Source organism: Erpetoichthys calabaricus, unplaced genomic scaffold (assembly GCF_900747795.2).
Source record: "Erpetoichthys calabaricus unplaced genomic scaffold, fErpCal1.3, whole genome shotgun sequence".
Classification (NCBI taxonomy): domain Eukaryota; kingdom Metazoa; phylum Chordata; class Cladistia; order Polypteriformes; family Polypteridae; genus Erpetoichthys; species Erpetoichthys calabaricus.
In genome coordinates, this window is record NW_026261602.1 from 92,267 (window position 1) to 108,399 (window position 16,133).

The window sequence follows — 16,133 nt, forward strand, 5'->3', positions numbered from 1 at the left end:
ACATTATGGAAGGCATTGGTCGATAGTGGAGTGTAGAGAACACAGACCCAAAGGAGGACTCTGCTTACTGCCAAGAGACCCACAAGGAAGGAGAAAGATATTCTATTTAAAACACCATCGTCTTTCACTTGTACAGTAGTTGCTATGCAAGGGCCTGTCTCTGTAAAGTGGGGTTGTTCAGCCACTCAAGAAGTGCCAACAACTGACCTCTTTTTTCTTAGTGCTAATACCATTGTCTCTTTCAAGAGAGACATATGGATGCTGATAATATAGCATTTTAAAAGGGGTCCTGAGCTATAAGACTTTTACAGAATTAAATAAAATATTAAATATCCAAACATTTCCGGCACCTTGTTGCACATTTTCATTTTCTTTATTTTTATCAACATTTTACACATGTAAAAAGCTTACATTTTATGTATAAACTAGCAGTGCTACCCATCTAAGACGGGTTGAAATCACTGACTCAGTTATGATGCGCCCTCTTTTGGATTGACACAGACATAGCAACCGGACTTCACACAGACAGACACACAGACACTTTGTTGTATGAAGGTGGATTTTGCTTTACTTAAGAAAATCATGTTAACTGTTTTTGCTGCAGGGCAGAACCGGAAAAGAGTTGTGATTGACATCCAGAGTAGGTATGTCAACATGTGGAGTCTAGAATATAAGAGCGTCTGTGAGCTTTGAGTGACAAAGACCTGTGCTTTCAAAAGGTGAGTTTTGTCTTTATTTTTCTGGACTTTTTAATCAACTTAACATTTTTTCCTATTCCTATTTCTGCAAGCCAAGATTAAATGTTTAGTGGAGTAAGAATTTGTAATGGAGGAAGTGTAAGGTTGGGAGGAAAACTGAATGAACCAGTTAAAGAAGACTATTTAATAATTTATCTGATTAACTGAAATATCAGCTAACATATTAATAACAGTTACTGGTATTTTTATTATATGTCCCAGCTTAGACAATGTACCATTCTTTATTAATGCAGTTCTAAACAGATTGTAGAGAGTTTCCTCAGCAGAGATGTTTTTTGCTTGTCTTCCAGGTTCAGCAATGCATGGCATGATATATATTTGTTACTTACTCTCTAAACTTATTTAAGCGGATTTGTTTCATGATACAGAAGCAAATTGTAATAAAAAGTCATATCCACTTGATTAATGGAATGACATCTAGCCATTGATGTAAGAACTTGGAGGAGAAGAAAACATCCTTCTGCTTGTTTAATTAATTGCTGAGGTATTATAATGTCCTTGTTGTATTATTTCATTTCCAGACAAAGCAAAGATGTTTTCAAACCACAATGGAGTCCTGCTTAGCATCCTTTGCCTTTGTGCAATCAGGTTTGTTCTTTTTTTCTGTTAACATACCATCACTTCAACGTAATGTTTTGGGGACAGTCTCTTCAGTCTCTGTACCCCGGGGTCCAGAGGGATTTTTTCATGTTTATTTTTAGGGTTTTCAAAAAATTACCATTATTCCTTTATTATTTAGATTATATATTTAATTTCACATTCCTTGAAGGTTTTTTTAAAAAAATGTATTGTATTTAAACCTTATATCTTACAATAAGATGCTGGAAAAGAGCATCTCTGAATGGATTTTAATCATGTGACCTTCAATCCTACCACAACTCTTACTCAAGCCATGAACAGTTTACAGCAAACAAACACACTGCTGTAAACTATTGTGGAGAAGGAAATATATATATTGTAAGAAATTACCTATATGAAAAAAAACAGACACTTTAATCATTCATTAGTTTAAAGCTGCTTTGATAAACACAGGCGCACGTGCTGCTGCTGCTGCTGGAGTTGTGTGCACGTCGCATTGAGCAGGTTACATTTATGAGCTGACATATACGGTATGTTACTAAACATCCCTTATCAGTTGTCATTTTTTGTAAAGAATAAAATAATCTTAAAACAAGCTATATGGCTAAATTAAAAATAAGCAAGGTTTGTCTCACATCTGCAGTCATTTCTGTTGTCTTGATTTGAGACTTATAAGAAATGAAGTATGTGAAAAATAAATTAGACACATTGATCATTGATTAGTTTGAAGTAAGGATTCATTGCTGTGACACACACAGGCACAACCTAAAGAACAAGCTTGCTGGTCTCAGATGGGTTGTGTTCCCAGGGCCGTCTTGTTACACTCAAATCTCTCCTTCTGTGGTTGACCCTAACCTCCCATGGAGTCTCCCATCTATCAGAGGAATGAAGCAGCTGGTGAATATGAACTAAGGCAAATCTGAGCAAGATAAAATGTGAGTTGAGGCCAATCCATGGTTAGCATTACAAATTAACCCTTAGTACTCAACCTTCAAGATTTTAAACGATCAATACAGCCCCAACTCCCACACTATCTACATCACAAACATAACACAGTGGCTATAAGAAGACTGTTGCTTCTGATGGATGTGAGACTCTTTGGCACAGTCATTTTTCAACTGTATATTTTGAGGGTACATGAACTAGCAGGGCTTTGTCATTTGGTGCACTTCAGTTTGTGTTCTTTTGTTTAGTTGCACAGAGGTCTTTGGATTCTCTTCAGTAATCAGTGTGAGAAATGGAGGCCAATGGGGCAAGTGGCAGTTTCCTGAACATTGTCCTAATGGATGGATTGCCTTTGGATTTGCTTTGAAGGTAAAGTAGTCACTGAATTTTCAGGATGTACAGGTATTTACTAAATGCAAACATTGACAGAATATGAAGATTGAGAAAGGACCTGGAAATATTCCTGTTAATTTGTAGTACTGACTTTATCTTGTTTCCATAACTGCCATTTTTTAGATATACTTTACATATTATTTGAGTTCTTGAGTAGTATACAGAATGTCTGATATTCTTGACTGTCATATAACAAAAAGTAATTAATGATATTTATTTTTTCTCTTCGATACCTTAGGTAGAGGCCAACCAAGGAACTGGAGATGATACAGCACTGAATGGAATACGGCTGTTCTGTAAGGCATCAGCAGTATCTACTGAGTCACATATTATTGAATCAGAGAGTGGCCTGTAAGTTACTTCAGTCATTTTTTAAACCTTTCCTATCTTGGTTGTGCTTTATGGTATTTGATTTAAACATTTTATTCCAACTAGTCATTATGTATAAAGTTTTACACTGATGCTTTAGTTTTTATTACAAAAATACATTAGTGCCTGCAGTTTATCAATCAAAGGTGGTTAACTAAACTTTTGAAATTTCCTTTTAGGTGGGGCACATGGACAAGCACACAGTGGTGCCGAAATGGTTTTCTCAAAGCATTCCTGTTGAAAGTGCAGCATCCTCAGGGGAATGGTGATGATACTGCAGCTAACGACATCAAGTTCATATGCTCTGATGGGACTGTACTGGCAGGTCATGGACAGGTCTGGGGAGAATGGGGCGATCAAAGTGGTACCTGTGTAAAGGGCATCTCTGGCATTCAGACAAAGGTGGAGTCACCACAAGGAAATGGAGATTACACGGCTCTGAATGACGTCCGTTTTCACTGCCGTTAAATTCCGAGTCTGCTCAGAACACCTTAGTGGCTTGTTGAGAAGGGGTATTAATATTTACATGATTGCAATATTTAAACTAAGATAATGCTTTATGGGTTAATAGGGTAAACATGTTAAAGGATTTTTTTTGCTGTAAATATCCTAGTTACTATAATGATTAAATAAGCGCCTTACAGCATTAATGTTATGAAAGGAATAGTTCACTATTTTTCAAGTCAAAGTTATTTCTTTACAAACACGCCATATATGCATTTGCCATGTGAAACTGTATTCTAAAGTTAAGCACTTTCTCTACATTTAAATAAAATATCTTGCCTGCACTAGGGCTTTACATTGGGTGCTATGGGGTACGGAGGAAAAACACCGATATTATGAGATTCATCCATTTTTAAAGAAGACCAACTATGTGTGATACCTCAGCATATGAACATTTCATCTCCCCTGGGGAACGGTCTCCTCTCAAAGGACCAAACCACAGTAAACATTTTGTGCCATGTGGTTGGTTTTGATTTGATTTACTACTGTTTACTTTTGTTTATGTGTGAACTCTTACAAGTGAATAGAAAATGTATCCATACCACTAGAAAAACAGTACATGGAACATGCCATAAAATTATGATTTCCAGATCTCTTTTATTATCACAAACATGCATCGGAAACATGGAAGGTACCGTTCAATACTTGACAACTGTCCCGGCATGAAAAGTTAACACATTTGGCAAGTTTTTAAATTTTTCCTCTGTGCCCCATACCCTCCATTGTAAAGCACCAGTGTATATAAGATATTTTTTTAATTTATAAGAAGTATTTCACTTTAGAACACAATTGTGTGTCACAAATACATATATATTATGTTTTTGAAGAAATAACCTGGACTTGAAAAATACCAAACTTATCCTTTAAAGCAAAATGCAATGCAACAAATAATCTGTTTAAATGCTTAATAAAGTATTCTGTGGACCCTTCTCCATCCCTACTAATGGTTGACTTCCTTCAATCAGACATAAAATGTTAAGAGTATAAATAAGAACATTGTACTTAGACATTATGTTTCATAGCAGACAATCTTAAATCTTAAACTGATCTGAATTTCATTTGTCAAAAATAAATGTATCTCTCAGCAAAAACTGCATCTATTATCTTTACTGATTTTGGATTCTCTGAGTGTGTTTGAGTTTGTGATTGTGCCCTGTGTTTTTAAAAATCTACAATGAATTTAGTTGGGATAAGAAAAGACAAAAAGTCTTGCCCTGGATCAGTGATTACAGCCTGCATATTATCAAAATTTGCAAAATCAGGTAAGATTATATTCTGTAGCAGAAGGAGGTACTCTCACCGTCACCACCAAATCTAGCATAAAGCCAAATAGGCCAACATGATCTAATACAAAATAAAACAACACTGTGTTTGTGTGTGTGTGTGTGTGTGTGTGTGTGTGTGTCCAGTCTCCATTTGAAGGTCCTTTTTATCTCATCCTCAAAGTTGGGTTGATTGGTGTGTCCAAAAAGGCCAAAGTGTGGGTGTGCATGAGTGGGACCTCTGATGGACTTATGCCCTGCCTTGTGTCTTGTGTTGTCAGATAATCTCCAGAGCCCCACAACTCTGAAATAGAGTTTGAAAAGGTTATGTTACAAAAAAGCAAATGGTATTACTTTTTAACATGTATAACATAATATGAGTAGCATTTACTACAGCTTGACTACCAATAGTGCACAATTGAGTTTCCTTAACTGCAGTAATGGCCTATAAGCGTGATCTGTTAAACTGGTCCAATACACCTGAAAAACAAACATTAATGCAGTTTAAAGGTTTTTTTTCAATCTATAGGATATTTAACATATGAATTTAAATGGTGCTTTATCATATTTCTAAATAATAGCATTGCTTAAAAGACTGCTTCAGAAGTTTCACAGGAAGTGAGATTTGGCACAGCCATTTTTCAGCTGGAGGGTAAAATGCAGACACTGGGATTCTGAAGCAAATACCAGTCAGTACAAAAATGGGCTGCTATGGCAATGATATACTTAATGAGAGGTTTATGAGAGGAAGAAACCTGATTTATTTTATTTTTTTAAGCAGGAATCTGAAATAGTTGACAAAAACCAAACATACAACATAATTTATTTAGAGTTTCAAAAAACCTTTGATAAAGTCTCATACCAAAGATTTACTCTGAAACTAGGAGCTCTAAGTATCAGAGGTAACCTACAAAACTGGATCTCAAGTTGGTTAATCAGCTGGAGACAAAGAGTGCAGAAAAGCAGGGCCATCTTAACAACATTACAGGCCCCTGGGCACAGCAGTGCACTAGGGTCCCTACCTACACAACCACTCAGCAAGTCCCAACATACATAGATTAGTGTGAGGCTGCTAAGCTCGTTTGGCACCCAGGCATACCCATGCCTAGCATGCCCATGCATTAAGATGGCCCTGCAGAAAAGTGGAGAATGCTCCACAAGAGTGAGGTCATCAGTGAAGTCCCAATGATATACTTTATGAGAGGTTTACGAGAGGAAGAAACCAGTTTTTTTGTTTTTTTAAAGTAGGAAACCAAATATTTGACAAGATCAAAGCATACAACATAATTTATTTAGACTTTCAAAAAACCTTTGATAAAGTCTCACACCAAAGATTTACTCTGAAACTAGAAGCTCTAAGCATCAGAGGTAACCTACAAAACTCGATCTCAAGTTGGTTAATCAGCTGGGGCCTTATGTATAAACGGTGCGTACGCACAGAAATGTTGCGTACGAATGTTTCCACGCTCAAATCGCGATGTATAAAACCTAAACTTGGCGTAAAGCCACGCACATTTCCACAGTAACTCATACCTTGGCGTACGCAATTTCTCTGCTCGATTTTGCAGACTGGCGGCACCCAGCGTCAAAGCAGTGCTACTGTTCCTGTGTGATCACCCTTTCTTTCTTAGCTCCACATTCCTGACGCGGCTTTATAAATACACTGAAATTAACTGCATATTGTTTATTAGTGTAATGCATCTGATTGTAATTAACCTGTAGCAATATAATGGTCCAGGGAATAGCCATAGTATTCCAAATACCATAACTGCTTCAGCGTTGTTACGCTCACTGCATCTTGTTCTTCTTTTTGCTGCTCCCGTTAAGGGTTGCCACTGCGGATCATCTTTTTCCATATTACTCTCACTGCACCACTCGGAGTATTTATATCACTGTATCTGAGTGTGAATCACAGCAGCAGATGATTGGAAAGAGAATTATCGGTATACAGTTTCAAGTACACACTACCTCAACCACGGCAAAAAGCGTCAAAGCCTTTCCTGTACGGACCTCGCGTTTCAGAAACAGCTTCATCCCAAGAACTATAAACGCACTCAATCAGTCCATCAAGTGCTCCTTGTAGAACTGTTTGTACTTATAAGTACAATTACCTCACTGTAAACTTACACTAGAGTTATAATATTGCACAACCTGCGCTACTTTATAAAGCGCGTATGATGACAATATCATTTTTAAGATGAAATGCAGCAAAATATGTTGCTTATAGTATACAGATAAAACTTTAACTTCATTTAAATAATCTGCATCGTTAATAATTAAACATGTGAGGACACGGTGCCGCAGCGTATAGCTGGTTCACGGATAGCTCCTGCCTTGCGCTGTATTATTGCTGGTGCTGACGCGACACTGGAAGGATAGACAGATAGAATAATTAAACATGTACTACAAAGATATTTCAATGTTCCTTAAAAGTTTTGAAGAATCGGCGTTCTAAGCTTACAGATGGCTTAACGTCTATTACAGACATGATTGTGTGGCGATTGGGTATTTGGAGAAAGAAAAGTACGTTTGAAAGAGACAGTACTTCTGTAATAAATTATTTCATCGAAGGTCGCACATGGCGCAGCAAGCCTCTTGCATGTTATATGAACAATCACTGCGCCACCGTGTTCCCATGTTTAATAACATGCTTTCATTGCTATCATCATGAAAAAGATATCACGTATATATCTCAGTATTTTAATTATTCAGAGAGCTGTAATATCTCGAATGTAATGGATTCTGTGTCCTGTCGGAGAAAGAGAAAGAACGGAAGCACGTAGTGATTCACACACATAGAGCACATAGAAGATCAAATACAGAACAAAGCATTTAACGTGCTACTTGAGAAACTAGTAAAATAAACGATTTTAAGATGAAGTTTATGATGTTCTACTTTAATGGCAAAATAAACTACATGATTAAAGTGGAAATTTCGAGATTAAAGTTGACATTTCGTGCTTTTTTCCCACTGTGTGCCTATTTGTTTTGTCTGTATCCTAATAAGCTTTCATATGACACTCAGACTGTGGGCTACGACTCGCCTTTTCACGGCGACTTTGATATGTGATTTCTTTTTTATTTCGGGCACTGTGCGACTTTGTGAACTTGGATCGTTCGAGTTTCTCCGACACTCTGTCACTCGATCAACTTTCTTTTGTTGATTATGCCACTGTTTAAACCAACAAATAGTACGTTTTTCCTTTGCCTCCACTTCGCATTCGCTGAAATTCTTATATTTTCCCCTGTGCTTTTCCCATTGTCTTTTCACAGAAGGCTATTTATATTGATTTGCATATTCAAAGAGGCGTAATTCTGGGAGGAGTTGGGGCGGGACAGAAGGCGCGTCCACGTGCATTACTTTTCACGCTGATCATGATTTATGTAGTGGAAGAATGTGAAATTTTCCGTGTGCACAGATTCCTGCATCTGGATTTTTCTGTGCGTACGCACAATCCCGCTTTTGTGCTTACGCCATGTTATAGTGTGAGTTCTACGCACGGCATTATACATGAGGCCCCTGGAGACAAAGAGTGCAGAAAATCAGGGCCATCTTAACAACATTATAGACCCCCGGGTACAGCAGTGCACTAGGGTCCCTACCTACACCACCACTCAGCAAGTCCCAACATACATAGATTAGTGTGAGGCCCCTATGCTCGTGTAGCCCCCAGGCAACTGCCTAGCATGCCCATGTGTTAAGATGGCCCTGCAGAAAAGTGGAGAATGCTCCACAAGAGTGAGGTCATCAGTGAAGTCCCTTTTTCTGATTTAAATCAATGACACTGATTCCATGATAGTAAACTTGTGAAATTTGCAAACAATACTGTAATTTGACCAATGACAGACTCTGAAGGGGCAGCAAAATTCAATCCAAAAAGATCATCAGGACTGGGTAAACATTTAGAAAATGCAGTTTAATGTAAAAAAGTGAAAAGTGCTGCATGTGGACAAAAGGAATGAAAATTCAACATACAAGGAGGGAGACACTGTCCTACAGCAAGCAACCTCTGAAATTAATTTAGGGGTTTATGTTGACACAACATTTTTCTCATCTAAGCAATGTGCAGAAGTAATTAAAAAGGACAGTAAGATGCTAGGTTGTATTGTGAAACTGTTGAATATAAACTCAAAGGACATTATGCTCGGACTATATAATGCATTAGTAAAACCACAACTTGAGTACTGTAACAGCAGTTGTGGTCTCCACACTACAAGAAAGACATGGCAGCATTTGAATCTGGAGAGCAACCCAGGACTTAAGGACATGTTGTACTCGGAGTATTAATCCTTGTAATGGATGGCACACATGGTCTGGCATCCTGGCCTGGATTGAACAGGGATTATTACCCGGCCCAGGGGCCAGTGCAATGGAAGGACTGGGGAGATGAGCACTGGTGAATATTTTCTCCCCAATACACTAGATGGCATCATCCCTGGGTTAGGATTCCCACAAAGACACTCATAGGGCATGCTGGGACCTGTAATCCTGTAGGGCAGATCATTGGATACTGTGGGTACTACCAGGGGGAGCGGCCGGGATTCACCAATCCTAATTTCAGTGGACTTCCGTTCACTCCAGAAGTGCCTTCAGCAGGCTGTGCTATGGCCCGGGTCATAAATAAAAGAAACCACTTGATCTTAGCCAGGTGAGTCGTAGTCAGTTGGAAGAAGAATAAAGATTGTCTGGAGGATTGGGAGAGAAAAAAAAGAAGAGGAGAAAATTTGTGTTGTGTATACCGCTGTCAAAGCATTTTAGTTAGGTATTTGATCAAATAAACCTTTTTTAATGTACCAGGACTTCTATTGTGGTGTTTGTGTCTGGGGTTTGGGGTGCTGCAACACCCTCTACTGGTCACAAACTGTTTAGTCTCAAGGAAAGGAGACTGTGTGAGGACCTAAACCTGGTCTTCAAAATCCTCAAAAGCACTGTTTAAAGTACATCCAGAAGAATTCTCTTAACTTAACTGTGGATCATGTAATTGAGGACATTAGTGTAAATTAAGGGGAAGTGCAATTAGGACAGAAGGCATGGAAGCACTGCTTTATGTAAAGTTATGTTGCCCTGAAATGTCGGGACCATGTAGAAAAAGTGTTGGGTTATGTCTACATGGTGTGACCAAAATGTAAGCAAATAGCCTTAAAGTTTGCAATGTGTATTTAAATCACATCTGAATTGTTTGATTTGCAATGTTAAACTGTAAAGTGGAGGGATAAATGAAAGAAACTTTGTCTTTTTCCCAAATATTGTGGATGGCACTGTATTTCATACTGTAGCAACTGTAATTAGTGATCACATATGCTTTAATTAATAAAGCAGCACATTATTATCAGCTTCTACTCTGCTGTAATAAAAATGCCTAACATCATAAACCACAATATTCCAAGGACACAATATCCTGTTACTTTTTTCTAATAATTCATTTTTAGAAAAATTTCAAAAAGAAAAGCTACCTTTCCAAATAAATTACTTGCCAAGCATAGTTGCAAGAACTGCTTGGCTGTTTCTGTAATGTTGACTGACATTGGGATATTTTCATAAATGATACAATACAATACAATACAATACAATACAATACAATTTATTTTTGTATAGCCCAAAATCACACAAGAAGTGCCACAATGGGCTTTAACAGGCCCTACCTCTTGACATCCCCCCAGACTTGACTCTCTAAGAAGACAAGGAAACCTCCCAAAAAATCCTTGTAGGGAAAAAATGGAAGAAACCTTGGGAACGGCAGTTCAAAAAGAGATCCCTTTCCAGGTAGGTTGGGCGTGCAGTGGGTGTCAAAGAGAAGGGGGTCAATACAATACAATACAATTCACAGAACAGAACAAATCCTCATAAAAATAAATATTTTACAAGTTCGGACCAGAATTTAACAGTAGATGATATCACATAATATGATTTGGATTTGTTTAGATTCCTGGAAACCTCAGCCATCAGGCTGCCTCCCCCATTTGGCCATTCTACAGCTGAAACATTGCTTGGCCAGCCAATCCGATGAAATGACCCCCCTTCCCCAAGATTCATGCGATCCTCCATCAGGGATGACTTTACCTTAGGCAGGCAAAAAAACTTGGCAGGTGGGCCGTGGCACCAAGTGCCACATTTGAGTACTGAGAAGAGAAACAGAATAGGTGAGGGTTAGTATCCAATTCTAACTATCATGTTACTGATGCCTGCGGTGGGTTGGCACCCTGCCCGGGATTGGTTCCTGCCTTGTGCCCTGTGTTGGCTGGGATTGGCTCCAGCAGACCCCCGTGACACTGTGTTCGGATTCAGCGGGTTCAAAAATGGATGGATGAATGTTACTTATGTTTTAGTGCTAATGACTAACAACAGAGATGCAGTCTGTACAGTGAATCAGCAGCTCTAGTCAGGGTGTGCTAAACTGAAGTAGTGAGTCTTCAGCCGGGATTTAAAAGCTGAGGCTGAAGGGGCATCTCTTATAGTAGCAGGCACACCACTCCACAGTTTAGGAGCCCCCTGTAACTAAGAGCTCGACCTCCCACCGTTATTTTATTAATCCTTGGAATCTTAAGCAGACCGATGCATCCTTTGGCAGTCCTCCTGGAATTTTAACAAAACAATAAGAGCTGTCTACTCAAAAATGGACATAATCTGTGAGAAAGCAGACTACTCCATATTTACCAAGAATAAGTAAATTATTCAAACTTTGCTATTTTATAAAATCAAGACTCTTATGTTGAGTTGAACTTCAGTGATTGAATAGCAAGTTACATAAATCTTGCTCTTTAAACTACAGAAATTGTTATATTTTTGCATTTCTGTTTAGATTTGCATGCATTATCAAGCCCATTTAATGGAGTCACAGTAGATTCAAAAAGTATTCAGATCTCTTTGCTTTCTGCACACTTTACTGTGTTTTAGATTTAATTTGAATTGGATATATTTTTGCTCATCAATCTAAATAATGACAAACAAAACAAAGACAATTTTTGCAAAATGGCTTGTAAGTAAATTAAAATTCAAAAACTAGAATCTCTGATTCATATAAGCATTGTGACCCCTAATTCAGCACTTTGTAGAAGACCCTTTGTTTGCAATTAAAACTTCAGGTGTTCTTGGGCAAGTCTCTACGGACTTTGGACACCTGGCTTTTAGCAGTTTATTTCTTTCTTGCTGGGAGCTCCTCTCAAGCTCCTTTAGATTGCGTGGGAAGCATCTGTAAGCTGCTATCTTAAGGCCTCCCCAGAGATTTTCTATGCCCTGCGAACGTTGCATTCAAGTTCCCGTCTCACTGGGCCACATGTTTTGGGCGTACACCAAATTAACATTATTTTGGACCAAATCTTTAAATGCCTTTCAGACAGCCTTGATGTCCCAATCCCTCCTAACCCATTAACCGCTGTGTTTGGGGTACTTCCAGATGGGCTTAAAGTGGAGAAGGACAAACAAACTGTAATTGCCTTTATTTCACTGTTGGCATGTAGACTTAATTGGAAGAATCCTAACTCTCTGATTCTAAGTCAGTGGCTAAATGATGTTATATACTACTTGGAACTGGAAAAAATCAAATTCGCACTTAGATGATCTGTACAAAACTTTTTCGAAACCTGGGAGGATCTAATCAATAACATTTTAGAATAAGCATTTAAATTGAGAAAGCAGGTTCTCTCCCATCGTTTACTCCATTTATCTTTATTCATTTATTAATTTATCTATTTACAGTAAAACCGTGGATTGCGAGTAACTTAGTTTGCAAGCGTTTTGCAAGACGAGCTAAATTTTTAAATAAACTTTAACTTGATAAACGTGCGAGGTCTTGCATAACGAGTAGTCCGTATTTGCTTTGTCGGCCGAGCGTCACGTGATCACAACTGAGCCGGTGGTTCTTCTCTCTCTTTCTTGCCGCGGGATTATGGTGTGGCGGGCGCCCCTTCTAAATATGTTCCGGTGGAGCAGCCATAGACATCTCACTACCTCCCCCGGGACGCTTGGTGGCAGCCTCACAGGCTGACGATGCTGCCTCAGTTTCCCGCAGGGTTTCATGGGAGATGGAGTTCTCCACAACCCTGTGGGGATCTGGGTTTGCCGCCAGGGGGTGCTGCATGGATCCCGGAGCCCATATGGACATCTCTACAGCCTCGTCCGAAAGTGATTTTGTGATTTTACACATGCCTCTGCGTCAGTCTGTGCCGGGTTGGGTGCTATATAGCACCTTTTACAGTGGGTAATCGTCTCCCATTCTCGGTCTCGGTCGGCGTGCCTCACTCATATAGTGAACATCCGTACGAGCGTATAATGTGTACTATAGCATTGTGACCATGTGTGTGTGCTGTAACATGTGAGTCCCTGTCTTGCACATCAAAACACAAGTCTCAGTACTTTAGCAAAACCAGCTTTATTCAGATAGAAACAGGAACAGCACGGTAATTTATTGTAGCAGGATCTGCCTCTCTCCTATAACACAGACACGGCAGTCAGGCAGGGTCGTGATCAGGTTAGTGGCCAAGTAATCCTGTACCCTGCAGTTTTAGTGTTTCTTGCATCACCCATCGATGGTGGGTGCTTACAGAGCTACCATGATCTTTTCGGATTCGCTTTTATGGCCAACTGCTACAGCGCTGGCAGCCTGTGGATGCTTCAGGATGTTCTTCCGTGTGTCATCCCGTTGTGGGGGAATCCCAAAATAGTTTAGAATCCTTACAGTGCGTAAAGCATTTTTTAAAATTTTGTGTCCAAATGTAGTGACTCTTCAGGCAAAAGCAACTGTCATTGGAGAGGATCCTTGTTAAAGTCACAAAAAAAGAAAAAGATTCCAGTGAGCCAACAGATAGCAGGGATTCCGTTAGTTAGAGTGAAAGTCATCCTATGCAACAACCCTCCTCCTCCTCCTCTCCTCTCTCTCGTCTTCCTCACACCAGTCACAGTTCTTTTCAAAGGTAAAGTGCAGGTTAATTTGTTTTATGTATTTTTACTTTATATTTTGTATTAATCATTTTTATATGAATATTTTTGGGTTGTCGAATGAATCATCTGAGTTTCAATTATTTCTTATGGGGAAATTCGCATTGATATACGAGTGCTTTGGATTACAAGCATTTTTCCGGAACGAATTATGCTCACAAACCGAGGCACCACTGACTGTACTTATTATTACTAGCTTAAAGTTTTACTTTGATGGCCCAGCTCTCTTTCTCAGGGGTGGGGGTTGATTTGTCTTGAACCTTTTTTTTTTATTTTGTAAAACTTGAGTTATTTCTATGGAATGTTATTTAATTTAAATAAAATCAATAAAATTAAATTAAAAAAAAGATTTTCTATGAGATTTAACTCAGGGCTTTGTGTTTGGGCCACTCAATGACAGTCAGAGACTTGTTCCAAAGCCACTCCATTGTTGTCTTGGCTGCATGCTTTGGGTCAACGTTGTGCTGCCTGAGGTTGTGTGCACTCTGGTGCTGATTTTCTTCAACAAACTCTCTGTATTTGGCTTCATTAATCCATCTCTGAGTTCTGAGCAATCTCCCTGTCCTTGCCACTGAGAAGCATCCCAATATACTGCCACCACCATGCTTTATCACAGGCATGGTACTAGGCAGGTGATGCATTGTGCCTGGTCTTTGCCAGAGAAAAGGCTTGAGGATCTTCCAAAAACTTCAATCTGACCAGAAAGTCTTTTTTCTCATTCTCTATTAGTCCTTTGAGCTGGCACATGCCTTTTACTCAAAAGTGGCTTGTATCTTGCCACTCTACCCTAAAAGCCTTTTTGATGGAGTGTTACTAAGATGGTTGTCTGTCTGACAGGTTCTCCCATCTCAGCAGGAGACTTTTGAAGCTCTGTTAAGTGACCATTTGGTTCTTACTTACCTCCCTGACCAAGGCTTTTATTACCCAATTACTTAATTTAGCTTGATGGACAACGTTAAGAAGAGTCCTGGTAGCTCCAAACTTCTTCCATTTCACAATGATGGAGGCCACTATGATCCAGGGAGTGTTAGAAATGGGTTTTATACTCTTGCCCTGATCTGTACCTCACCATTAGTTGATCATGGGGCCAAGAAGGAGTTCCTTGAACTTCATGGCTTGGGTTTTGACTTGTCATGCAGTGTGAATTATGGGGCATTACATACACAGGCATGTGTGTCTTTCTAATGATATCCAAGCAGTTCAGTTTGCCAAGGTGGACTCCATTCAACTTCCTGGCACATCTTAAAGAGAATTAAAGCAAAGAGGACGCACCTCGGCACAATTTGGAGTAAACAGCAAAGGGTCGAATACTGATATGAATGAGAGATTTTTAATTTTCACTTTTTATACATATATATATTTACATTTGATGTCTTGTTTTTTTGTTTCGGCATACATTCTACTGGCACAAAGAAGTGAGCTGATAAATTTTAATCAGAAATGCATAAACCAGGACTTTCAGCCTAATCCATCAAGGATTTCCTACATACATGGTACAGGATGTCAAGTTCAAGTCCAAGTTCAAGTTTATGATGTATACATAGTAAAATGAAATTCTTATTTACATGTAGACCAAAAGATTACATTGTCCACTGTTACTGCTCATTTGGATATTAGCTACGGATCTGCACATGCCATAATGCACGATAGCTTGGGCACCGTAATGTTTGTGGGTGGGAACTTAAACAGCTTACTGACCTGCACAAGCCAACATCTTTTTGTGAATTTCAACAGATTTCACTCCCCCTGCCCAAAGAAATCTCACTATGGCACATTGTTCAACAATGGTGCAACCCCGCAGAAGAGTGTTCATGTTCATTTGATCTTGGCCTCAATTAGACTAATGGCAATCTACCCATAAGCCATTGCAATCTACCCATAAGCCATTGCAATCATGTTGTATTGCATCAGCTTCTACCTGTTGCGTTTCCTGCATAAATTTAAAATTGCCATTACTTCCTACCTGCGGTGGGTTGGCACCCTGCCCGGGATTGGTTCCTGCCTTGTGCCCTGTGTTGGCTGGGATTGGCTCCAGCAGACCCCCGTGACCCTGTGTTCGGATTCAGCGGGTTGGAAAATGGATGGATGGATGGATGGCATTACTTCCTATTTACCCTTTTGTGTGTGTGTGTGTGTAAATCTATCTATCTATCTATCTATCTATCTATCTATCTATCTATCTATCTATCTATCTATCTATCTATCTATCTATCTATCTATCTATCTATCTATTTTCCAACCTGCTGAATCCGAACACAGAGTCACTGGGTCTGCTGGAGCTAATCCCAGTCAACACAGGGCGCAAGGCAGGGAACCAATCCCGGGCAGTGCGCCAACCCACTGCAGGAGACACACACTCACACACCAAACACACACTAGGGCCAATTT

The 16,133-nt window shown here is 39.3% G+C and overlaps 1 protein-coding gene across 2 annotated transcripts in view; it reads left to right on the forward strand.

Moving 5' to 3' along the window:
* The first annotated feature begins 1,277 nt into the window (after positions 1-1,277).
* Positions 1,278-16,133, forward strand: part of LOC127526447 (vitelline membrane outer layer protein 1 homolog) — a 35,124-nt gene continuing 20,268 nt past the window's right edge. Inside the window, exons 1-4 of one of the 2 annotated variants that reach the window (XR_007933992.1) lie at positions 1,278-1,346; positions 2,531-2,651; positions 2,914-3,026; positions 3,224-4,179. Coding sequence is in view for 1 of the 2 variants with exons in the window: in XM_051922008.1 (XP_051777968.1) it covers positions 1,291-1,346; positions 2,531-2,651; positions 2,914-3,026; positions 3,224-3,446 (513 nt within the window). In the remaining variant the exon portion in view is untranslated. The remainder of the gene's footprint in view (positions 1,347-2,530; positions 2,652-2,913; positions 3,027-3,223; positions 4,180-16,133) is intronic. The other variant, XM_051922008.1, reaches the window with a different exon arrangement.